The sequence below is a fragment of the Equus przewalskii genome, chromosome 14, assembly GCF_037783145.1.
Source record: "Equus przewalskii isolate Varuska chromosome 14, EquPr2, whole genome shotgun sequence".
Taxonomy (NCBI): Eukaryota; Metazoa; Chordata; class Mammalia; order Perissodactyla; family Equidae; genus Equus; species Equus przewalskii.
Genome location: NC_091844.1, coordinates 18,981,307 through 19,005,878, shown reverse-complemented (window position 1 = coordinate 19,005,878; position 24,572 = coordinate 18,981,307). Strand labels below are relative to the sequence as shown.

Here is a 24,572-nt window from a genome sequence, read left to right as displayed (position 1 = left end):
TGCGTGAGAATCAGGCCCGCCCAGGCGCCACAGTCTCTCCTGTGCCATCTGTCTGCACAATCCCCATCCCGAGGGCCTGCCCTCCAAACTGCTCAGGTCCAACCCGCCAACAGGCCGCTGGTCAAACTGCTGCTCAGCCTCGAACCAGCCCAGAACACACCACAGCATGGGCAGCTGTCATCTCCAAGCGTCTGCCTGTCCCCTGCACCCAGGGCCGCGTTATCCCAACAGTGGACATCAGGGATGCTTTTGAGAGATCAATGGAGTATGAGTGAAAGGCCAAAGCCTACACTCAGAGGTGGGCAGCCTTGAGCACCCAGCTCTTGCAGGCTCCAGCACCCGGAACCTTCCATCCTCCCTAACCTGGCACAGCCCTGGGACAAAGCCACAGACCCTGTGTGCTAATGGAGGGCCACCATCACCCCCACCAGGCGGATAAGCCAGGGGGGCATCTGGGGTCTGACACCCGTCGGGGTGCCTGCAGAGCAAGGGCTAACAGCTTGGTTAGAGAAAGTCATTTGTTGAGACAGGCCAGACACCAACTCAGTGCAACACAGCACAAGTGCACAATCCAACCATGGAATACAGGACTCAGGAAGAGCAAAACCACTCACACAGGTTCACAGGGGACTAGAGAAGGCAGAGACTGCCGTTTGTCTCACATAGATCTTTTCAACAAACAGGATATAGGAGCCCAACCCCTCACTTTTTCTATAACAGCTTTATTTGAATATAATTCACATAACGTAAAATTCATCCTTTTAAAGTATACAATTCAGGTAGCCGGCCCAGTGGCATAGTGGTTAAGTTCCTGCACTCCACTTCAGTAACCCAAGTTTCTCGAGTTCAGATCCCAAGAGTGGACCTACACACTGCTCATCAAGCCATGCTGTGGCAGCATCCCACATACAAAATAGAGAAAGATTGGCACAGATATTAGCTCAGGGGCAATCTTCCTCATCCAAAAAAAAAAAAATGGCAAAAAAAATTGTTTTAAGCATACAATTCAGTGATTTTTGTAGCATTCACAAAGTTGTGCAACCATCACTACTGTCTAATTTTAAAACCTTTTCATCAGCTGAGATTTATAGGGATTGCATTGAATCTGTAGCTCAATTTGGGGCTATTGTCATCTTTACCATATTTATTACGTCTTCCAATCCATGAACATGAGATGTCTTTCCATTCATTTAGGTCTTCTTTAATTTCTTTCAATGATTCTTAGTTTATTGTACATCTTGCACTTCATTTGTTAAGTTCAGCCCTAAGTATTTTTTTATGCTGTTGTAAAGGGAACTGCTTTCTTAATTGCATTTGCAGATTATTCATTCCCAGGGTATAAAATACAACTGACTTTTGTATATTGATCTTGTATCCTGCATCCTTGTATCCCGAACTCGGTTATGACTTCTAATGGTTTTGTTGTGGATTATTTAAGATTTTCTATATACAAGATCACATCATCTGAGAAAAGACACGTTTTACTTCCTCCTTTCCAATGTGGATGGCTTTTATTTCTTTTCCTTGTCTGATTTCCCTGGCTAGAACCTTCAGCACAATGTGGAAGAGAAGTGGTGAGGGCAGACATCTTGTCTTGTTCCTCATCTTAGGGGTAAGCATCCAGTCTTTCATCATTAAATGTGATGTTAATGTGGGTTTTTCATAGCGATTCTTTAACAGGCTGATGAAGTTCCCTTCTATTCCTAATTTGATGAGTGTTTTTATCATGAAAGAGTTGCATTTTATCAAACACTTTTTCTGCACCTATTAAAATGATCATTGTGGTTCTTGTTCTTTATTCTGTTAGTATGGGGGATTACAATAATTCATTCTCAGATATTGTAGCAGGCTGCTTAATGGTTCCCCCCCCAAAAAAAGATTTTGCAGATGTAATTAAGCTAAGGATCTTGAGATCAGGAGATCATGCTGGATCACTCACTCTGCCCTTCCAGAAGTGCTTCTCTCCAACCCCTCATTTTACTGGTAAAAAGAAACTGAGCAAAGTGTCTTGTCCAAGTTTATGAAGTAGTGGAAGAATTGAAAAGAGAAAGCCTAAGGCCAGCAAATGCTCCTTCTGCACAGTACCCAGCCTCTGGCATTTCTGTCCTTAATTCCAGAGGCTGCAAAGTTGGGTTCGAATTGCTCAAAGAAACACAAAAGATAATAATTTCCCCATCTGCCTCCACGTTCATGGTCAAAGTTAGTAATAGGTGATGTGGGAACCCCAGGCCTTACACTTGGGAGGCTCATAGTCAGATAGGAGAGAGAAGACACACAATTTTAGTGGAAGGTAAAAAAGTGAAAGGTACCAGAAGGAAGTTGGGAGTAAGAGCTGAGTTCAGAAGAGAGAGAAATGCCTTTCCAGCTGGGGAGGGCATCAGGAGTCCCACGTGGAGAGAGAGCTGATGTCACATGCACCAGCCCGTCCAGCAAAGTTTCAACCACGCTGGATACTCAGGCACCAGCTGGAGCCACTTTGCAACTGAAATAAGTCAAAGAAGGTGTCATTCATCTCACCTTCTATCTGAGGCCCACCCCAGCATCCGCCCCATGGGAGACGCATCAGAGCCCAGAGTCCAATCAGAGGGAACCTACAACTCACCAGCTCCAAAGGCAAAGAAAAAGCCTTTGTCAGGGAACTCCTCCAGAAGGGCCTTCACTCGCTTCCCCATCCTCTCATTCCGCTTGTAGATAAGCTCCTGGCGGAAGTAGCTGTCGATCTCTTGAGCAGTGATGAGCTCCTGAGGTGGGAGCGTGGCATTAATAAAATTGGGAACCTCCACCAAAATAAAGGAGAACAAAAGGGCAAGAGAGTTATTAATGAAGTTGCTTAATTTGAGCATCAAATCACCCAGCCTAGAGAGTCAAGACGCTGTGAGAAGAAAAATAAAGAGTGACACCCCATGCTTGGAGTCTCCTGCCTGCTACCGTTCAAACTCTAACATCATTCTCTGTAACCCAGGTGAAAAGATATCAAGTGAAGAACACTGAAAGAACTCTTAAGCTACTTAAAACAGTCCTTCTGTTCCATTTAAAATGCTGGGACAGCACATCGTAGTTTTAACTTGTTGGATTCACATATGCTTTCTTTATAAAAATAATTTTACATAGTTACCTAGTTTAGAATCAGTAATTGATTCTACTACCAGATACATGGAATTTCTATAAACATTCGACTTTGGGGCTGGCCCTGTGGCCAAATGGTTAAGTTCATGCACTCTGCTTTGGCGGCCCAGGGTTTCACCAGTTTGGATCCTGGGCACGGACCTAGCACCCCACATTGCACAACTGGAAGGACCTGCAACTAGAATATACAACTATGTACTGGGAGGCTTTGGGGAGAAGAAGGAAAAGGGAAAAAAAAAGATTGGCAATAGATGTTAGCTCAGGTGCCAATCTTTTAAAAAAACAAACATTCGACTGTTTTATAAATCCCATACGTTTAAATTTTCGTTATTTCTCCAATTCCTATTTCTCCTTCTTGCTTTCTCCAATGTTCTTTGCCCTCCTAGCAAATATTTCACTTGATTCAGCTACACGTGTTAGCCAATTTCAGTATTTTGGCTAACAAGAGAATGCTATGACACCAAAACTGTGATCTCAAAGCAATCAATTCTTGCAACACCGTGGTGTGGGTGAGGCTGACACACACTGTTTTATCGGTACGCCCTCGGCTCTCTGGCTTCCCAAACCTGGGCCTCCCCACCTCTTCTCCTGGGCTCATGTTCACTCCTCTACGCAGGGATTTAGCAAGGTTAACCGTTACCTCAGTCAAATATAGAGTAGGATATCTACCCTGCCTGCTTCTCCTTCTTCCAGTAGCCGCTCAAAGACCTTTCAAAAATCCTCACCCTCTGTAAGGTAGCCATCAATTGTCATTTTAGGGCTAAGAGATCTTTTTGCTATATTCTTGATATGATATTCTTTCATTTTCAAATCAAAAACCTTCCTCTTCTCCATTATCATCTTTTTAAAATCACGTCATTTGTGTAAGATTCTCCTGTCCATTTCCCGAAATCTCTTCTCTTCAGCAGAGCCCTCCGTTTGCACAGCCTCTCCACACGGGCAGCAGAACATGCGGGGTGGTCTCCCACTGCAGCCTTGCTCCACCTTCTAAATGCCAGACGTGACCCACGCCCCGTGCCCCTGGGCCCTGGCCAGCCTGGCCCTCATCCACAATGGCAGGCACATTCCCAATACCCTACACCACCTGTGAGCAGGACGGGTGTGCCCGAGCCACAGGAGAGAAAGGCGTGACTCATTCTCACCCTAACTGCTCCGTCAGCCTTACTATTTGCCCATAGAATTTGCATTCCACCCATGTTAACTTTTTTGGCAGCTTCAAATTTAATTTCCCATTTGATCTTGACGTCTCTCCCCACTTCCCCCACCCCCACCAAGAGTGCACAGAGAATTATCACCGCCATAAACTCTACTATTCCTTCTTTCATGTAGTTGTCTCCCCATTCCTCTTGTTTGCTTGCCTTGGTTTTATTTCCTCCCACTCTAGGCTCTCTGGAAAGCTCACCATGTCTTTGACACTTGCGGGGCAATGCTGGATTCAGCCTCCAGTGTCCCTCCCCCAGTGCTGCCATTTCTCACCTCTTACAGTCATTCACATTCCCATAGGACAGGCCCCCAGAGCTACCAGGCCTGGACAGCATCGCTCACACCCACCTGCTCCTTTCTCTCTTTCTCCAGTGTCCTCCTGCATGAATTGGTAGAGACAACACACTCCCTATCTTGGAAGCTTGGCTGGCACTTGCCACTTCCACTTGATCTTAGTGGGGGGAGGGGCGGAAGCCCTGGTTTGTCCCATGAGAAGCATGTTGACAAAAGCGTAACAAATATCCATTCCACCTCCACCCTGTGAGGGAGGTTGCAATCCTCTGAGCCCTGACCAGCCTCATCCTTCCCCTTGATAGCCCACAGGTAAGGTCTGTCCTGTGTGTCCACTCACTGCACCAGCTGGGCCACACTCGTCCTGCAACAGTGCAGGATGGAACCCACATCTGGAAATGCTGGTGACCTTCTCAGCTTCCTATGTGCCATGTGGTAAGAATACCATGATCACTTCTGGTGGCATCATGCTCCTAGAAGCCTCTGAAAGGTGCAGCCAAAGTTTTGCACCATCATTTCTCAAAAGTGTTACCTAAGTCAGCCAGACAGCTCTCAAACTCAGATCTCTTCCTCTCCCTGAAGGCTGGTCCATGCTGCCTGCTGCCTTGAATCCCTTGAAGCTTCATCCTTTGCCTGGGATCCTGCAATTAACCCTCACCAATGCCCCTCTCAGTTCTTGTTTCATGAAGAACGCCTTTCTTGGCCACAGCATCCCACTCAACATCTAAATCTGCCCAATTTTATTTTTAGAGTCCTTCATGACCTCGATCCTTTGTACACAGGATGTCCAGGTGTCAGCAGGTAACGTCTTTATTCTTGGATTTAAATGCGTGCTGAGCTGGGCAGAGGACAAGGGCCCTCACCTGGGAGCTGTCATGGCTGAGGATGACTGAGCTGAGGTCCCCGCAGTTATAGTGTTTGATGAGATCCTCTGTCGTGTAGGGGATCCGGAGGCTACCCGCTCGCAGGCTCTCCTGCTGCAGGAGGGTCTGGTTCAAAGCAAAGATGACCTGAGGGGAGAAAACACGGGTCTCTTTTAAGTTCACTGACACAGCACTCATTAGCCGTCATCTCATTTCTTTTGTCCCTAGTTGGCAATAGCCTCACCTGTGTTCGTTATGTAAAGACATGGACACAGCTGCTCAAAAGGAGAATGCACATCCCTGGATGGGGTCCAAAGAAAAGGAGGACAGTCCTGCCCAAGTCAGCCCACATCAGATCACACCTGGATAAGTGCCTTAAAAGGGACAGAGACAACCTGGAATTCTCCCACAAGAGTGACCAAGAGGCGAGGAGACCCAAAGAGCTGACTTGCGAGGAACAGCTAAAGAAGCTGGGGGTGGGGCAGGGCGGGGCTGGGGACACACAGGCGGACACACATACCAACATGTTTCAGTTATATGAAGGACTGGACAAGAATATGTACACAGTGTACACAAGTCCTCTCTAAGCATCAGTGCAGCATTTGCCAGCTAATGGATTCATTACATCCCTAGGCTGTTAATGGAACTTATTGTGGAAAAAAAGGGGGCAATGGGGCTACCCAAAATCCAACAGGTTTTATCTTTATGGACCTTCTCAGAGTCTTTGATACACCAGTGTGCACTGTGGTTCTCCCCGAGGGGAAGAAGTGCGCTGTGTTTCCTAAGCTTATTTGGGGCACACATCACAAGAGAAGGGTTCCCTGGAACATCTTTTGGGAAAATCCAGATTCAAGGAATTTTACAAAGCAGTGAATTCTCCATGGCACCAGAGAGCTGGGTCAGAGTGGGGAAAGGCGGGGATTCTGGCACCAGGTGGGAACTGGGGTTGTCCCCTCGACAAGGCTCCTGACAACACCAAGGATGCTCTGGCATTTTCTCTCTCATTCTCCCTGGGTATGGACACAGATATATCACCTTTGCCAGCTTTCTTTCTACATGCTGTCCTGGTAATCAGTGTACAGGATACTGCCTTTGCTGGAATACTCCCTCCTCCTTTGCTGAAACAGAGACAGGTGGGGTCCGTCTGAGCGCTCTGACCATGAGGTCTTCAGCAGGGAGTTTTCGGTTCCCTGGAGATAATGCAGTCCCCTTCTTCCTCCTTTTACACTTCCTCCTCCTCATTGGCTGCGAAGCTTGTTGACTTGCGTCCCACAGGCTACTGCGGTGTGGGCCTGCTGCTACACACCCTCCTACAAGCCCCAGCCTCCCTCAGGTACTCTAATAATTGCTGTCCCTCTCCTGAGGCCCTAACCAAAGGGGGAGGGGGCAGGTCCCTCTTTGTAAAACCCCTTCCTCTCCTCTCTTCTCTCAACATGTCCCCTCCTCTCTGTCAGAGACACCTCAGTCCTCTCCCAGAGGGCAACTCCCCAAGGATCCACAGACCAGACTCTTCTATCTTGAGACAGAACCTTCTGGGCCATACTGAGTTCCCACCCTCCCCCACACCTCTACCGGTGACATGAGCTGACAGACAGGCAGATATGCCCCGGTGCATGTCCACAAATTATGGTGTAAGTGAGGGAACTCAGTCTTCCACAGAGACAAGCCCCTGGATTCTAAAGTCATACAATTCGGACCTATCCACCACCACTGGGAAATGCTAAATGATTTTGGATTAGCTGGAACAAATCTTTGGAGGGGAATGAGGGGGGCATTATGACCCACCTCTCAGGCACGCCAGACCCCAGGCCAAGGTCTCCCATATTCTGTCCCCATGGAACTCATCCAAATCAAGTCTTCAAGAGCGGGGTGGCTCACAAATACCTGTGGATGGATTTGGCTGTTCTCCTAAAGGCATTCAGACAAACCCATTTACCTGTTGCTAAGAGACCTTCCTCCAAGAGTTTCCATTGCTTCTGGAATGTTTTTCTTAAGGTGTTCTTAATATTTACAGAAGATTGAGCCACCCATTCTAATGGACATGCCAGTCTGCAAACTGGGGAGGATAATATGGGCCACATCACAGATTAAAGAAGAACTTTGTTTATTCAGTCCTTTCTCAACATATTCAAATGTCATTCACCTTAAAGACATTTCACCTGTTCATGGGAAGCTTACAAAACCTTGCTAGGACGTTTGTCTTTGCTTTGTTTGTTTACTTTTGATGACTAAGCTTTAAAGAAGTTTGCAAAGCAAAACTAAGCCAATAACATTAACGATTTTCTGAGTGCTTACTATGTACCAGGCACCCTACTAATTTCTTTGTTTATGTTCTCATTTAATCCTCCCAACATCCTAAGGTAGTGACTATTGTTACATCTACTTTAAAGATGAAGAAAATGAGGCAAAAAAAAAAAAAGTTAAATAGCTTGCTTAAGGTCACATAGGTTAGTAAATGAAGGTAGAGATTTGAACCCAAACAGTCTAATACCAGAGCCCAATATCTTCACCACTATGCTGTACATGAGGTATGCTGCCACCAAGTAGCAGTAATTGGATTTTGTCATGTGGTCTAATTTAAATTATCAGGCTTAAGTTAAATACCTAGGAATATGAAATTGGGAAGAAAGGAAGGAGGCAGAGCGGAAAAGAGGGAGACAGAGAGAGAGAAGGGAGAAAAGAGGGAAAGAGGAAGGCAGAAAGGGAGTCAGAAGGAAAGGTATGCTAAAGCTTTTTTCCACTCAGATTAAGAGTAACACACACATTGCAGGTAATCTAGAAAATAGGAAAGTACAAAAAAGAAATTTTAAATTGCCGTAACTTCAACACTCAGGTTACAACTGCTTTTAACAACTTGTGAGTACATTTCCTTTCAGTTGACCCTATACTTTATACAGTTGATTGAATTATATATAAAATTTAGCATTCTGCACTTTCTGACAGTGTAGGAATCTCCTTGCATGACTAAAGTCTTGCTTAGCTTCACATTTTACGTGAAATGCCATAATTTAGCAAAACTTTCTATTGTCAAATATTAAGGTCTTCATTAAAAAGAAAAAGCAACAACTTTCATGGCTTACACCATCAAGAGCATCTGACAGCAGAAAGTTTTTTCTATTTTTAAATTATTTCCTTAGTATAGATTCCTAAGACCAGGACCACTGAGTCAAGGGGCAAATAATCACTTAAAAGTTTTTGGAAAAATTTTTTTACTTTTGCTTTTTTTACAAGAAAAACTTTATTCTCCTTTAAAACACTAATCAATAAGCATTAAGTAGTAACCCAGACGATCTCCCACAGCCAACATTATAAAGAAGGCCCACCTCCAATACACTCTGAACCCTCTCGCTGACGCAGGCCCACAGCGTGTCGCAGAAACTGAGCTGCTGTGACTGTGCACTCGCCATTCCCTCTGCCTGGAAGGCTCTTCCTGCCCTGCTCCACGTGGCACACACACTCGTCCTTTAAAATGGCAGCAGGAGAATCCCCTCCTCCCTGAAGCTTCCATATTCACTGTCAGGCACAGTGAACCCCATCTCCCTTCAGCCCAGAGCATCTTGTGACAACTCCATCACATTGCTAATGACATTGCCCTGTTTGGTCACCTCAAGAGCAGCAATCGTGTCCTACTCATCCCTGTATCTTTACCATCTGGCACACAGGACCGGGCCACTGTAGACATTCAATAAATTTTGACTGAATTAACAAATTTTAGAAATGACAAAGTCAAGGCCTACAGTCTGAGGCGGGACGGATACTCACAAAAGAAGCCTGGCAAAATCCCACACAGCAAGGCAGACAGGAACAATTTCCAGGCAAGTCAGACTCACCAAACTTCTCAGGAAAGTAAAAAGGGATGGGAGGAGGAGGGAGGCAGCCTGAGAAATGAACAGAACTGCCTAATAGGGGGTGGAATCTTATCCCCATTACCCCCAAAGCCCACATTAATTTGTGCTTATCCCTCAACCAGCTTTGGGAGGTCTGCGTTTGGGCTTATTCCTTAAGTGTTTGCCCTGACCAAGCCTCCATTCTCTTAAAGGCCCATATTCTCCCCTTGTATTCGTCAGGATAGGATAAGCTATGTCACAATAACAAATGAAATCTGAAATCTCAATGGTTTAGCAAATGTGTACAGCTTGCTCTCCAAAAGTCAGAGTAGGTCAGTGGCTCTTTCATCCATCTAGTCCCTCAGGAATCCAGTTCCGTTTATCCTGTGACACTACCATGCCAATATAGAGTTTCCAGGGATGCCATAGCAAGGAAAGGAAGTGAACATGGAGGTGACGTACCAGCTTTTAAATGCCTCAGCCTGGAATTCCCACATTTCGTTGGCTAGAGGTAGTCATGTGGCCTTGGCTAACCCTCAAGACAGCTGGGAAATGTAGTCCTCCCAGTTGCCTAAGAAGGAGTAGAAAATCTAAAAGAGGCGAGCACTGATAGTCTTGACCACAACCCTCCAACCTTGAGGGAACTCCCATCCCTTAAAATAAACCCAAGAAAAATGAAAGACCCCTCCATTCTTCCTCATACCCATGAAAGTTTAACTGGTATAAATATGTCATTTCTCATATTTGTCCTATGAAATTATAAACTTAAAAGCTTTGGTTACTGTCTCACAGACCATCCGAGATTCGTTACCTAATTGCGGGCATTCCCAGTCTGCTGTCTGCCTCGGGCTGTGCACTAGCTGTTCCCTCCCCTTGGCACACTTGGTCCACCCAGGGTCTTCCCACAGACCTTTGCTCATCGATAGCACTCAGAGCAGCTTTACTTCACCTACATCAAAGGCCACCACTGCCAGCCGCTGATTAGTTTCTATCCCATTACCCTGCTTTAGTTTCTCCACAGTGCTTATCACTAGCTGGAATTATCTTCTTCAACATACCATCCAAGCCTGGACTTGTCGTGCCACTGGGATACCACCTGCCAATCTCCCTTCCCTCGTCCACCTATACTCTTCTATTCCTTGGGACATTAAAATGGTTGATGGAGAGGTTAGTGCATTACAGTGATGCAAGATATCAGATACGTCTCCATTCAGAATTACACATGGTCCCTGGTGGAAGATGGACATCAGGACGGTGACTTGGCCAATGGTGCTCATCAAAGACAGTTCCCTGTTGGCCTGCGGTCCTCAAGCACCAGAAAGTCTGGGGACAGAAGCAAGGGGAGACACAGGGGGAGGGAGGCGGGATAGGGAGCAAAATGCCAGTCATGATCCTGGGTTGGCCTAGAATTCTGGAAACTGAGTGGTTGCTTGACCGAGCATCATCAAGAATAGGAGAGTGTAATGAATGATGAAAGGTGTCATGAGAGTTCCTTCTGTGTCAACTAATAAAGGGCAGAACCAAAGCAAGTATAGTACTAACCATTCCTGAAGTTCATTCACTCATTCCATCTTCCATTCATTAATTCAGCCAATAAATAGTTATTGTGTGCCTCCTGATCCAAGCACTGAAGACACAGTAGTGAACAAGAAAGACATGATCCTTGCCCTTCTGGGGTTTTCATTTTACCTTGGGGTGTGGTGGGGGGCATATCAAGAAGAATCTGGGAAGAGGACTGGAGAGGGAGCTGGTATATCATAGAAAGACGTCCTCCTCTGGGAGGAGGACAGGAGAGAGAGACCCAAAGGTTACTTCTGTTCTATGATTTCAGGCTTGCCAGGACCCCATACACAAGCAACCCAAAACCCTTCCCAGATCATCTCTTTGCTGCTTTGCCTTGAGGGGAAGGAGGTCACCTTGCGTCACCCAGTACCTCTGAGGAGGCCATACTATAAATGCACGTCTTTTAAGGAAGTTTGAACAGTGAACTGTGCATGAGTTGGTGCTAAATCGTTTTTTGTTGCTAAAATAGACAGAAATACACTTTTTAAATCTCCAACACAACTTCCTATAATCACCCATCTTTCCTTCCAGAACTGCTGCAACTTTCTCACTAACGACCCTAGGGGCTTTAATCCTGTGCTTCTTTATATCCTAACTCCTTCTGAAAGGCCTTACACATCTCACAATTTAAAAGCCAGCACAAGAGAAGTCGCTGAGAAATGTGCCTCAAGCGCCCACCTAAGAGATTGGGCGGAAGGGGCTGGATTTTCTCTGCTGGGAAGAGCTGGGTCCTGGCCCGCTGTGCTCGCTGGCAGATCCCAAGCACCGGACACTGTGCTCGCTGTCTGTCCGGTGAAACGCATTCAAGGAAAGCCAGAGGAAGGCTCGGAGAAGCACCTCAAGGGACAGCTTGGCCCAGGTCATCCGAGGAGGCAGGCACCTCAAACCCCTCCCTCAGTGGCTTAGCAGGGATACGGGCAGCCCTCTGGAGCGCTGTTTGTGTTCAAGGGGGGAAAGCTTTTCCTGAAACAAATCAGACTCCTTGGCAAAAGACCAGAGATGGGTTCCTGAGGAAGAAGTCTCTGAGTGAGGCCAAAGGGCCCTCCAAGAGTTTCCTTGGAGCCAAAACACTCGCAATGACTCTGAGCCCCTGTTAGCATGCCACCTACCACACAACCCAAGGTGAGTCACTGCCATCTAGCCCTCCCTCCTGGGGATGGCAGCCCTTTATCACCTATGCTGCCCAGACCTTGGCTAAATGTCCACGCCTGGGGCTGCCAGAGGTGCCTTCCATAGGGGGATCCTTTGGGGAGCACCAGGGGTGGCCATGGGTGTCCGTCCTGGTGGCTAGGGGAGGTAACTACCCCTTGGTGGTCTGTAGGAAGTCTCTACAGCCCTGGAGCAGGGGTCAGGGAGCACATGAGGTCTCCACACAAACAATACACGGCCCCAAACGCGCCCCAACCAAAACCACTGAGGTCCAGACCCAGCGTCCTCAGAGACCTGCCGTGCCATCTCTAGAGGTCCCACACTCTGACAAGATTAATGACTGTTGGTCATTCTTATGTAGTTTACTCCTCTTTCTGTGCTTGGCAAAGTCTGAGCCAGTCAGACAAATACGGGGTTTCAGGGTATGACTCACAGATTAGCAAATTCCTCAGAAACAACTCTATTGGGTTAAGTTGACCCCCGAGGCCTCTTCCAGGCAGTTCATCCTGCTTGGGAGTTGTCACTGACCCAGCCTCCTAGCGCTGCAGGATCAGTAACAGGTGATCACACCTGTGTACAGGTGGGGCACAAGGACTCCTCCTGGACAGCCAAAAGCCCAGGTGCAGCTGGTAGCATGTCCAACTGGGAGCCGGGGGCAGGCGCCCAGGAAGGGAACCATGGGGAAGGAGCAGCACGGAGTCCTGGCTGAGTGCCCCCGGCCATGTACACGGCCCCTCACCTCCTCCTAACCAACCCCCTGCCACCCACTGCCTCCTTGTCTCCACTCGCTCCTTCTCTCTGGCGTGTCTGCTAACATTTTCTCAATGTTGTATTAGTTTGTGAGGGCTGCTGTATCAAACTGGGTGGCTTACACAAGAGGAACATATTGTCTCACACTTCCGGAAGCTGGAAGTCCAAAATCAAGGTTGGCAGCCATGCGCCCTCTGAGGGTTTTAGCGAAGGACCTGTTCCAGGCCTCTCTTCTAACTTCTGCTGGATTCTTGGCTTGTGGTTAATTAACTCCAGTCATCACATGGCATTCTCCCTCTGTGTGTGTCTGTGTCCAAATTTCCCCACTTTTTATAAGGACCCAGTCCTATTGAATTAGTGCCCACCATAATGACTTCCTCCTAACCTGATCATCTGCAAAGACCCTGTTTCCAAATAAAGTCATACTCACACGTCCTGAGGGTTAGGATTTCACGGTAAGAATTTGGAGGGGGAGGACACAAGTTAGCCCCCAAAACATGTCCAGCTCAGCTCTACTCTTTTTTAATAGTTAACATGCATATGGTAAACATTTCAAACAGTACAAAGAAACAGATCTCCCTCTCATTTCTGTTCCCCAATCACCCTCCCTGAAAAACAGTCACTGCTGCCAGTGTCTTGTAACTCCTTCCACGGGTGGTCTCTGCATGTAAAAGCAGAGAGACAGACAGATAGATGATTGATTGGCAGGTAGGTAGATATCGCCTCCACTTTTTTGTTTGCCTTCCTTTGGCCTTTAAGCAGTCAAATAAAAACCTTTCCATGAACAAATACCGAAGCTACGCCTTAAAATGTAAGCTAAGACAGTCAGGGAAGAAAGAGCCAAGGTTTGGCAAACAGGACTAGCCTCCATTGTTTCTGAAATAAATGCAGCCTGAGACTTCCTTATCCACAAGACAACATCAGTGACTATGGCAAATCACAGAAAAGGAAAAGAGAATTTCTGAGGGCAAGAAGGGACAAAATTAAGGCGTCTCACAGCCTTTCCAGTGAGGAAGCAGGCTGGATGCAGAAGCCCCTTGGAGGCACCCCAGAGGTGTCTCCACTGCCCCCAACTCAAAGCTGTCCTGAGACCTCTGCTCTGGGCTCAGGCTGACTCAGGCAGACACCAAGGAGAAATCTAGGCAGAATTCTATAGTTGAAGATTTCAGACAATCATACAAGGATTCATTTCTCCAAGATCTCAGATCAGCCTCCTTCTCCAGACACCCAGACAGCTTCGTTTTCCCAGAAACCTTCTAAGCCACTGTCTCCCAAACCACAGATTGCAGCTCATTATCTGCTACCTCATTGTAGACATGAATCTTGGCATGCCCCACCTACTGCTCTGTAGCTGGCTTAATTCCTTTAATCCTGCATGTCAGTCCCACAGTGCATCCAGGGCGGCTCCATGCTTTATATGACTGCACGCAAACCATGATGAGCGCATGCACCAGCGCCCCTTGGTGGGCATCTTCTGTAACTACAACTATGCTACTGTGAATCGCCCCCTGCATTCACCTCCAGGTGACTGTAATATGCAGGCAGGGCTGGGAATCACTGATTGAATTTAGTGAGGTTAGAGCTCTGAGAACCTAAAGAAATGAATGCATCCAGCTCTTTCAAATATGAAATATCTCCAGAGAGCCGTCGGCATGTGCTGCACTGCAGTCAACTCCGGGCTCAGTTCACAATTCTCCACACCACGGTTTTTGGAGTCTGACTCATATCCTCTCCAGGAAGGATGTGGGCTGTCAGGGGGTTGGCAGATGGTTCCAGCATGCTTCAGAAACAGTATTGCTCCTACAGTTTTTCCATACAAACAAGCCTTTCTGTGGACGAACCTAGAAACTGCCATCTAAAACATCATTTCAAAAGAAATCCACATTCTAAGTTCTCAAGTCCAGCTTTTGGAATGCGCCAGGAAGCTCCGAGAATTTCTCTCTAATGCCTGCCAGATGGTTACTATCTTGCCAAGCTACTCCTGCTGATGTAGCGACAAAAAATTCTCTTCAAGAAAAATTATCGGGTAGCAGATGCCTTCACATAGGTCCCTGTCACTCACTGTCAATCCTTTAATAGCACCTGATGGCAAAGCAAGACGCATTAAGGAAGAGAGGATGAAAGGCGGAGGTGGTGAAATAGCAGAATTCTGTGCAACCTGGAGGGGGCCAGCAAAGTCATTAGCATGATGTATTTATAATTATTATAATTATAAAAATAATAATAATAGCAGCAGCCCCTCCACCACCCCCTCAGAGTCAGCCTGTCCTCTGGTAAGTGGAGCTGCATTTGGGGAGGAAGATGGAGCCACTGCCCTGAGGGGGTGGCTATTGGCAGGGGGACAGGACAAAAGGGTATGTAGCAGCAACAGGTCACAGAGGGCAGTAGAGGATAAACACAAAGACTTGGTGGGAGTTTAGGCCAAGGTTGAGGCCCCAGAGAGAGACGGGCCATCACAGTCACTCCCTCGTCCCAGAACGACAGTCTGCCCCCTTCAGCAAAAAGGTGGCACCAAGAGCAATGAATGTGGGTTATGGCCTTACCTGGCCCAAGCAGCCACACAGTGGGCATGCTCACCACCTCATGGGACCTGCAGCAACAAGGATACAAGGAAGGAGAGTCTATTTTCAAGGACACACCAATGTTTGAGAGCAAAGCTATCCTGATCAACGAAAGAGAAAGTAGCTGATGTGCACAACCACGTCCAAATGGGGACCGTGGGCAGCGCACCCACCAGCCCCGCTCTCCACCACCTAATGCCATGAACAACCACAGACTGTGAAGAGCATGCTACACACAGCCACGGGCCCAGGGGAAGAGGCCACGGACCTCCAAGACCTTAGAGCTAACCAGGTTACTTCCCTTGACACTTGTAACGATTTCGTAACGATTTCTGTTCTCCACCACGCAAAACAGCAGCTACGCCTGAAGCTTGTCACTGGCTACTCCTGCTGTCTACAGGGTGTCTCCTTTAGATACATAGGAAGACTTCTCACCTATTAAGGAAAAACTAATTTATCTCTTGAGGCCACAAGTGGAGGGTTACAGCGGAACCCAGGCTGCCCCAACTGGGAATACAGTGGGCATGCCTCTGTCTGTGGCAGACATCAAGCAGAGCCCAGTGGAGGTCTTGGGCAAGCTTTCACTTTGCCCAAGGAAACACACAACAAAGAAACAAGGAGATGGGCTCAGCATGCTGCGGGACGGGTCCTGCAAAACCTTTGCTGTTCTCTGAAGCTCACCTGAAAGATGCATTGCATTTGGAATAAGCCACCATGGGGGGACTAGCCACCTTGGAGAGGTTCCCAGGGGTTCTCCACAGTCTACCAAGCTCTTCTTTTTGAATACTTGGTATCCCAAATCAGGTGCTCTGCTCTACTGTGGGGCATTTTTAACTATTAGAAAGTCCTTCCTTCTTTTTGAGCTCCCTGTCTCCCACGATTGCCATATACTCATTTTCATATGTATCAATACAGTATGTGTTTCCACACATGCATGATTTGTTAGCAGCCATCAAAACAGAAAATGTGCGTGTCCCACTTCTAGGAATCTCTCCTGTAGAAATACGAGCACAAGTGCGAAATCTGCCAGCATACAAGCTTGTTCCCTGGGGAACTGTGAATAGTGCTCTCCCTGGTGCTGGCACTGTTGAGTCACAATTGGAATGACCACATAGAGGGGATTCCTGCATCAAACAGGAGATTGGATGTGATGACCTCAAATGTGCTTCCACTTAGAAGCCCTTGATTTGCTCCATCTCAGGAAGTGAGAGGAGCAGACCCTTCTCATCTCACTTTCTGTCCTTTCTGCACCAATTATTTCTCCTCCCCTCAGCACAGGCCATGGGGCTCCATGGAGAAGGGAATCAGGATCAGGAGCCTCTGCATGGTCCCTGAGATGTCTGAACCACTTCCTCTCCTCATGCTGCAGGGAGAGAATCGAATGTACACCCCCCAAAAACCTCTGTCCATGGAAGGGACAGTGTATCCATCCCAAGCACATACTCTAATATAGTCATGAAACCTATGGGGCCTGGCAAAAGGGTAACAACAGGGGTAGCCACAGCGAGTGGGCTTGCAAGGGACTACAGCAAGTGCTGTGAGTATGGCAGCAACCAAATCTACAGGCCCAGGACAGAGAAATGCAGCAATGACAAGGAGCAGCCAGCAAGGGTCCAGGAAGAAGCATGATCATGGCAGGAGGGGGAGTATTGCCAACATGTCCTCAGAGAGTATCAACAGAACAGAGGGTGCTGCAAGCTTGTCCTAGGAGGGTGCTTCCAGCATGTTGGCAGAAACCAGTTTCTCCCCACAGGGGAGCAGGAGTGTGGCCAGTTAGCCCAATGTAGAAACAGCTAGAGGTCCAATGATGGGACTCCTCATCAAAAAGATGGTGTTATGAGTTGAATTTGGTCCCCCAAAAAGATATGTTCCTCCTCACCCCTAGTACCTGTGAATGTGACCTTATTTGGAAATAGTTTCTTTTCATATACAATCAAGTTTAAGATGAGGTCATCAGGGTGGGCCCCAATCCATTGTGATTGGTGTCCTTATAAGAAGAAATTTGGACACAGACAGACACGCACAAAAGCAAAACAATGTAGAGACACACAGGGAAACAACAGCCACGTGACAACAGAGGCAGAGATTGGAGTGATGCATCTACAAGCCAAGGGATGTCAAGGATTGCCAGCAACTGCCAGAAGCTGGAAGAGGCTAGGAAGTGTTCTCCCCCAGATCCTTCAGAGGGAGCAGGGCCCTGCTGACACCTTGATTTCAGACTTCTCGCCTCCAGAGCTGTGCGAGAATAAATCTGTCGTTTTAAGCCTCCCAGTGTGCGGTACTTTGCTGCCACAGCCCTAGGAACAGCCCTGGGTACAGGGGGACAGTACACCCAGCCCCTGCCCTCACCACAGCCCCACCAGGAAGGATCTAGGCCATCTCGCAACAGAAGGAACTACGGCTAGCTCAGCTTCTGCAGGTGAGAGACTCAGCTGGGTTGGCTCTCTCTCAAAGAATCTGAAGAAGCCAGTTGTACTGCAAATACAGTGGTCTCATCTGTGGTTAGAAGGGAATAGCATGTCTAAGACTGCTGAGGAGCAGCGGAACCAACAGAGGGTGGCGAGAGACTGGAGATCACAGGAACCTAATTCCCGAGACCAAGGAGACAGTAAACTTTGAAGCAGGCTAAAGAGCAGCCGGAGCAGTTCTCTGCTGAGAGAAATACCCCTAGTCATTCCAGGTTTCCCTACTACGGTTTAACGAAATAGAAAGGAACACCGTAGCATCTGAGAATGAAATTCCAGCATGTGTGTTTTGCTTTTTTGCTTTTTTTTTTTAAAGATTTTATTTTTCCCTTTTCTCCCAAAGCCCCCCGGTACATAGTTGGGTATTTTCAGTTGTGGTCCTTCTAGTTGTGGCATGTGGGATGCCGCCTCAGCATGGCCTGATGAGGGTGCCATGTCCGTGCCCAGGATTCAAACCAGTGAAACCTTGGGCCGCTGAAGCAGAGCACGCAAACTTAATCACTCAGCCATGGGCCGGCCCCCCACAGGTGTTTTTTAAAAGACAACTATGAGAAAGTTTATAGCAAAATAATTTGAAACAGCAAAACACTGGAAACAGCCCAAACATCCATCAAAACAAAACCTGATAAATTGTGGCACATGCAACAGTAAAATGCCATACAACAGTGAGAATGAATAGTGGCCACACACATTAGCATGCATGAATATCGGCCGATGTTGAGTGAACCAGCAAGAGTGTACATAACATAGTTCCATTTATAGAACAATTCAAAAACAAGACCAAACAACCAACTGTTTAGGATACGTATTTGATCAAACTGTAAAGAAAAGTGGTGACTTCAAGTAAGGAAAGGGAAGTTTAGATGGAACAGTTAGAGAAACAGTGGTAACCAGGATGAACGGAGCCTTAAGTTTGCTTAAACCTTGAAGAAACACACTCTCACACAGCAGAGAGCCAAAAACAGAGGAGCACAGTAAGATCAGGGCTCTCCTGGTCAAGGTAACTACTTAATTCTTGGACTGCCTTATAACTAGAAAATTCAGGTCCAACCAGGGCAAAAGAAAACCTCTCTTCTACCCTCTTTTCTCCATCTAATTGAGCCAACTTAGGACCCATGCTCAGACCCGCTCCAATAAGAGTAGCCAGAGGAATGCTGGGTGCTGATTGGCTTATCCCCACATTCATGAACCAATCACAGACAAGACTGTTTCCTGAACCAATGCCGCCAAGATGGGCACTTGGACTAAAGGCAAGCAAGATGACGAACTAGTGGGTTCAGAAACGGAATTCAACCCAACCCTGTCCTGGTTTCTCCTGCTAGTTTGAAAAGAATGCCTAGGAATAAAGAAATGGAACGAGGCAAGGAGAAGCAAGGCAGTAAAAACGTGTCAGCAGGCTGGAGTATTGAGCATACGGGGAGGTACCAGTGAGCCCAACCGCTCGCAGTGGTAGAGCAAAGGTAACCGCAGACTTGTACTGAATGTCTGCTGGGCCCCGGCACTTTACAGACATTCTCTCCGTTATTCCTCACTACAGTCTTATGATGTTTGTCTCATCACACGCATTTTACAGAGGAGGAAGCAGACTCAGAAAGGTTCAATATCTTGCCCAAGGTCACAATGCTGGAAAATGGGGGAGCCAGGATTCAAACCTAGACCCCTGGCCTCCAAAGTTCGTGCTCTTTCCACTGAGAGGCTGGAGAAGAACAGCAGGATGGGCAGCAAGACTGGCCTTGAGCTCTCCCGGGAGTCTAAAGCCAAGTTCTCCTATGGCACGGGCTGACCCCTCAGGGCTCGGGCCTTCTAAGACACGCCCCATTTGTGCCCTAGCCTGGTTATAACAGCGCCCCTCAGGTAAGAAGATTCAGAGACAGCCTCAGACTCTCCCTCCCTGTCTGTTAGCTAATGCCCCTCACCCAGAGATCAATCTGTGTCAGGCCGATTTCCACATCTGGCGAAAAAAATCCACAAAACCATGCTCTTATTTCAGAACTCTCTCTCCTGCTAGGTGTACTGGGGAGCCAAATCACTGAGCTCCCTTCCCCCAAACCACAGCCCCTGAAGGGACAGCCCTACATAGGACATGATTCTGCTTGTCCCCTCCCTCCCCAAGCCATGCCAATTACACCTGGATGGACATCCAACTCTGAAACAGCACTGGCTGAACCCTCAGAGCCAAAAAGTACATCTACCCCACAGAATAGGCTCAAAAATCATCCACAGGCAGAAAATACTCATCTCTAGGCAAAACTGCTAGACCAACCGCTTTGTTTCAAGTCTCTTAATTTGCAGTGGCTGAGATTTCAAGAAAGGTAAGAGACAGCAAGAAATGAAGAACCACCAGAGATTATTACAGTTATGATAAAACTCCAGTTAGCATGGAGTTTCTAACAGTGCAAAGACTTAAAGGGACTTACTTTTCCCCTTCAAAAACACAGCAAGATAGTGCCCTTCGATGGCTCAGCTGGTAGAGTGGAGGACTATACAGATACCCAAAAACATAGCAAGACAGACGGACTTCTGCTTTCACATCAGTGCTTGCCTTTTATTATACTGTCTTTAAAAAAAAAAAAAAATTAGCAGTCCACCCAAAATCATGTCTTATTAGCTGAATGTTCTTGTCCTTCCCTCCGATGACACATACTCACCCCATCTGCACCATCTTCTGAAAAGTTGTGTTCACTGGTAAAAGTAACAAGCTTATTACCAGCTTACTTCAGTGTTCAAATTCCACCCTTCCTCCCCCCACTGCCCACTATGTCTCCCTTCCCACTCTGCCCTTGCCTCCCCACGGCCCTTGGTCTCTATCCCTTTCTTTCTGGGCTGTGGAAAGAATCGATTAAGCCTCCTGTCCAACATTTGAACCAGGCTTCTTTCTCTTTCCTGAGACTTCTTCAGCTGTGGGGAGACCCAGGTCCCACTTGGGGCTTTGTTGCCGGAGCCCATGGGCTGAAGGGGCGGGCGAGGGGGTTCGAGTCCGGCAGATGCCTTTTTTGTCAAAGACAAAGGCCCCCCATCGAGCCTCTTCACTTTCCAGCACTTTCATCCCCCTCAGATCACAGGGCTGCTCTGCATATGAAAGGCACCGCCTATTATGCGGCTCACATTGGCCCCACACCACCCCACCAGCCTCCCAGCTCTCCGAACAAAGGGCCTCACATCTGTTCAGGCGCAGGCCTCACCTTCTGGGGCATTGGGCTGTTGCGTCTTTTTTCTTAGTTCACTTTTGAGAGCCATTCTGTCCCTTGAAGTATAGTTGGGGAGTAATAAGGGTAGGTCCCCCTTGTCCTCAGACCATTCTGCCCAGACAATTTTTTCAGACACCTTGAGGATTTCCAGCCCTTGCCTCTCCCACCTCACCTAGGTATCCAGGCAGTGGGGACGTCCTCCTCAAGCTCATTCATTTTCTCCGTTCCCAGCCGCTCTTCGGAAATCCCTCCTCTTTCTTTACCTGAAAGGGGACTATTCCTTTGGAATATTCTGGACTAGCCCTTCAAAGCAAGATGGCGATAAAAGTCCTGCTCCTTTTTTGGTCAGGTTAATAGATGCTGCTAGACTTGGGAGCTAAAGCTTCCACACACTTCTTTGGATATTAAGATTTGCTTGTCAGCGGGGAAAACAGTGCTTCTCAAAACTTGGACCCGAGCTCTTCTCAGCAAAAGGACTCAAGCATGAGGACCAGAGAAACTCATCTTCAGTGACATTCCAACATGAAAAAAGCATCATTTTTTAAATGATGGCAATTCCTGAATACCAGGAGAACACATGGAGAGAAGCCGAAAGAAGACACCAGGCAGAGCCTTCTCTTCTCTTCCTACCATCTCCTCAGCACCGCCCAAGCCTTCTCTTCTCCTTCTCCTCTCCTTGGTCAGGTCTCCTGCCACTCTGTCTCCTTCCCACCCGGTCCACATCCTGTCCTGACTTCAGATGGCTGACTGAGCACATCTGTCTCCTATTGTGCACTAAACTGTGCACCACCACCCCCCATCCCCACCCCACCATCCTACCACCAAAATTCCTATGTTAAAGCCCTAACCCCCAATGTGACTGTATTTGGAGACAGGGCCTCTAAGGAGATAATTAAGGTTAAATGAGGTCATAAGGGTGGGGCCCTGATTCAATAGGACTGGAGTCCTTACAAGAAGAGGCAGAGATCCCAGAGCTCATTCTCTCTCCACACATGCGCATCTGTGCCTTTTCTCTAAAAGGCCATGTGAGGACACAGCAAGAAGCTGGCCGTCTGCAAGCTGAGGAGAGAGGCCTCATCAGAAACCAAGCCTGCCAGCACCTTGATGTTGTCCTTTGAGCCTCCAGAACTGTGAGAAAGTCCATTTCTGTTGTTCCAGCCAGTCTGTGTATTCTGTGATGGCAGCCTGAGCTGACTAATACACCTTGTTCCCCCAAATCCCACACGATGTTGGGGTAACAATAGGAACAAATACCAATCTCACCATCTCCAAGGCCTTGAAAGTTACAGCCTCCGCTAAGCACTTCTGGACTATCTCAGCCCCTCCCTAGAAATCTCCATTCTTTTAACTTCTGCCCTGGAAGGTAACTTTCCTTGAAATTGTTTGAAGTTCTGACAAGACAAACAAACTTCTGCAGCAATAAACTATGAAGAATCCTATGAAGAGCCAAATGAAAAGCACAATAAAGCTAACTGCACACAAACGTAACCACATTCGGACCTGTTGCTGGGCTAATTAGGCATAAGCGGTAAGCAGCTCATCTAAATGGCTACACACTGGATGGATTATTTCTAGAGTCCAACCTGCTTCGGGACTTTCTCTGATTTTGTATTTTCTCCAATATCCATGATCAGCATCCATGTCAGGTTTTCCCTGTACAACAAACTCTGATGATCAGGATCAAGTCTACACAGAGAGCAACTCTATGGGTCAAATGTCTCCCTCCCCAGCTGTCTCATTTCCCAGACTTCTGGTCTTCCTCCTAATGACTCAGGGTCCTGGGCTAACACAGCTGAAGCCCTTAGCCAAGAGGCTAACTCCGACCACACCCCCCGCAGAAGTGACCGGTGTCTTAGCCCCGATCCAGCCCACACTCAGCTGCCAGGTGCATGTCCTGCAACACCGCTTTGTGTGTGCTCACCTCTCCCTTAAAACAGCTCTCGATGCCCCTCTGCCCACAGAGCACATCGAGATTGCCCACCCTCGCACTCGAGCCCTCTGCAGCCTCATCTCCCATCGCACCCCTACACAAACACTCACATGGCCAGCCCTGCCAGCCACCACAGGGCCAGCACAGTGTGCTTTTTCCCAAGTTGGCCTGCACTGTTGGCGCATGTTGAATACCTCCCTCTGTTTCCTCTGCCTGTGTAAATCTTAGCCTTCCCTTGAAAACCCAGCTCAAATTCTAAAATGTTTATTAAAGTAACCTGGATAACATTTAGAAAATAATATTTTTATATCTTTCCCCCGTCTATCACATTTCTCCACACTCATTCTGATGTGGATTAAGGCTGCCCCAGCTAGAGAAGCCCAAGGTGACCTGGCCTACATGCCAAACTATACGACCCAGTGGACTTTTTTTATGGTATGAATTAGGACCGCCCCAGGGAGAGAAGCCCAGGGCATCCTCACCTACATGCCGATCTATATGGCCAGATTCGTATCTAAAGTTATATGACTGCACAATAACCAGACCCCATCTGCACTGAAATCATTTAATGACTTTTTACATCATCTTTTCTTTTCTCCAGTAAAAATAAGTCACGTACCCATGCCTTATAAAATTAGCCCTAACCCTCAACTCAGGGCAGCAGCAGGAGCTCTGACTGCCCATGGGTCCTGTCCCCATGCTATTCCACACTATTCTCTAAATAAAAGAGCACTACTGCCAGATCTTGAGAGTCTAAGAAATCTTTCTTTCGACTCCTGGGCTCACCGACCCCGCATCAATTCCACCACAATGGCCCCAGAGAAGGGAGAAGGAGAAAAGTCGGCCTCCTCCGGCAGAGGCCATGTCCAGACTCCACCCCACCTGACTGGGTCACATCTGCTGCCAGCAACCGAAGGCCTTGGAGGCCCCTTCATTTTCAGGCTCTTCAGTTTACGTGGTGCTCCCTAAAGTTCAGGGGTAGTTTGGAGAAAAGCTATAAGATTGCACCACAGAACTGGAAACTACTCCTCCCAAGGAAGGGAAGGCCTCCCTCAGGCACCTCACAGCTGTCAGCACATTCACACAGCCCTCACGGAGTGTGTTTAACTTGCACTTCTTCTCATACCAGAGTCATCCACCAGGAAGGCGGGAGAGGGAAGCTGCCATTACTGTGTGACCAGCATTCCTGCCCTGGTGGCGGGAAGAAAGTTACTCCAGGAGGGTTAAAAAGCAGGGAAAAATCAGAGTAAAGATGGAAACAAACAACAGAGTTAATGCTGTGGTTTTGGTTGTTTAAGACAGTATGGCCTGATGGATCGATTAGAAAACACTACCTTCAAATAGCACCCAGCAGTTAGTAAATATCATATGTGTGAGGCACCGTGCTGGACTCATAGATAAGAGGTGAATCAAGATCCTTGCTCTCTAGGAGTTTACATGCAGGTTCAGGAGACGAAATAGACACATAGAAAGTTAAACATCGATATAAGAATTAAATAACCGTAAACCTGATCATTCAACAGCCACCACAAGGTAGCAAATGAACAACTGCCCCATGGTGGTATGGATGGCAGATGCTATTAATTCAGGAGAAAAAGGAGTCTTCTGCAACCTGAGGTAACTTCCAGAGGCAATATGAGAACAGGGACCAGGGTA

At 47.5% G+C, this 24,572-nt stretch overlaps 1 protein-coding gene across 2 annotated transcripts in view; it reads right to left on the bottom strand.

The window, feature by feature from the left end:
- TRABD2A (TraB domain containing 2A) overlaps positions 1-24,572 on the bottom strand; it is a 56,439-nt gene that overhangs the window by 9,809 nt on the left and 22,058 nt on the right. Inside the window, exons 3-4 of one of the 2 annotated variants that reach the window (XM_008515965.2) lie at positions 5,484-5,630; positions 2,603-2,777 (exon numbers count right to left, since the gene is read on the bottom strand). In XM_008515965.2, the coding sequence (XP_008514187.2) occupies positions 2,603-2,777; positions 5,484-5,630 (322 nt within the window). The remainder of the gene's footprint in view (positions 1-2,602; positions 2,778-5,483; positions 5,631-24,572) is intronic. The other variant, XM_008515966.2, reaches the window with a different exon arrangement.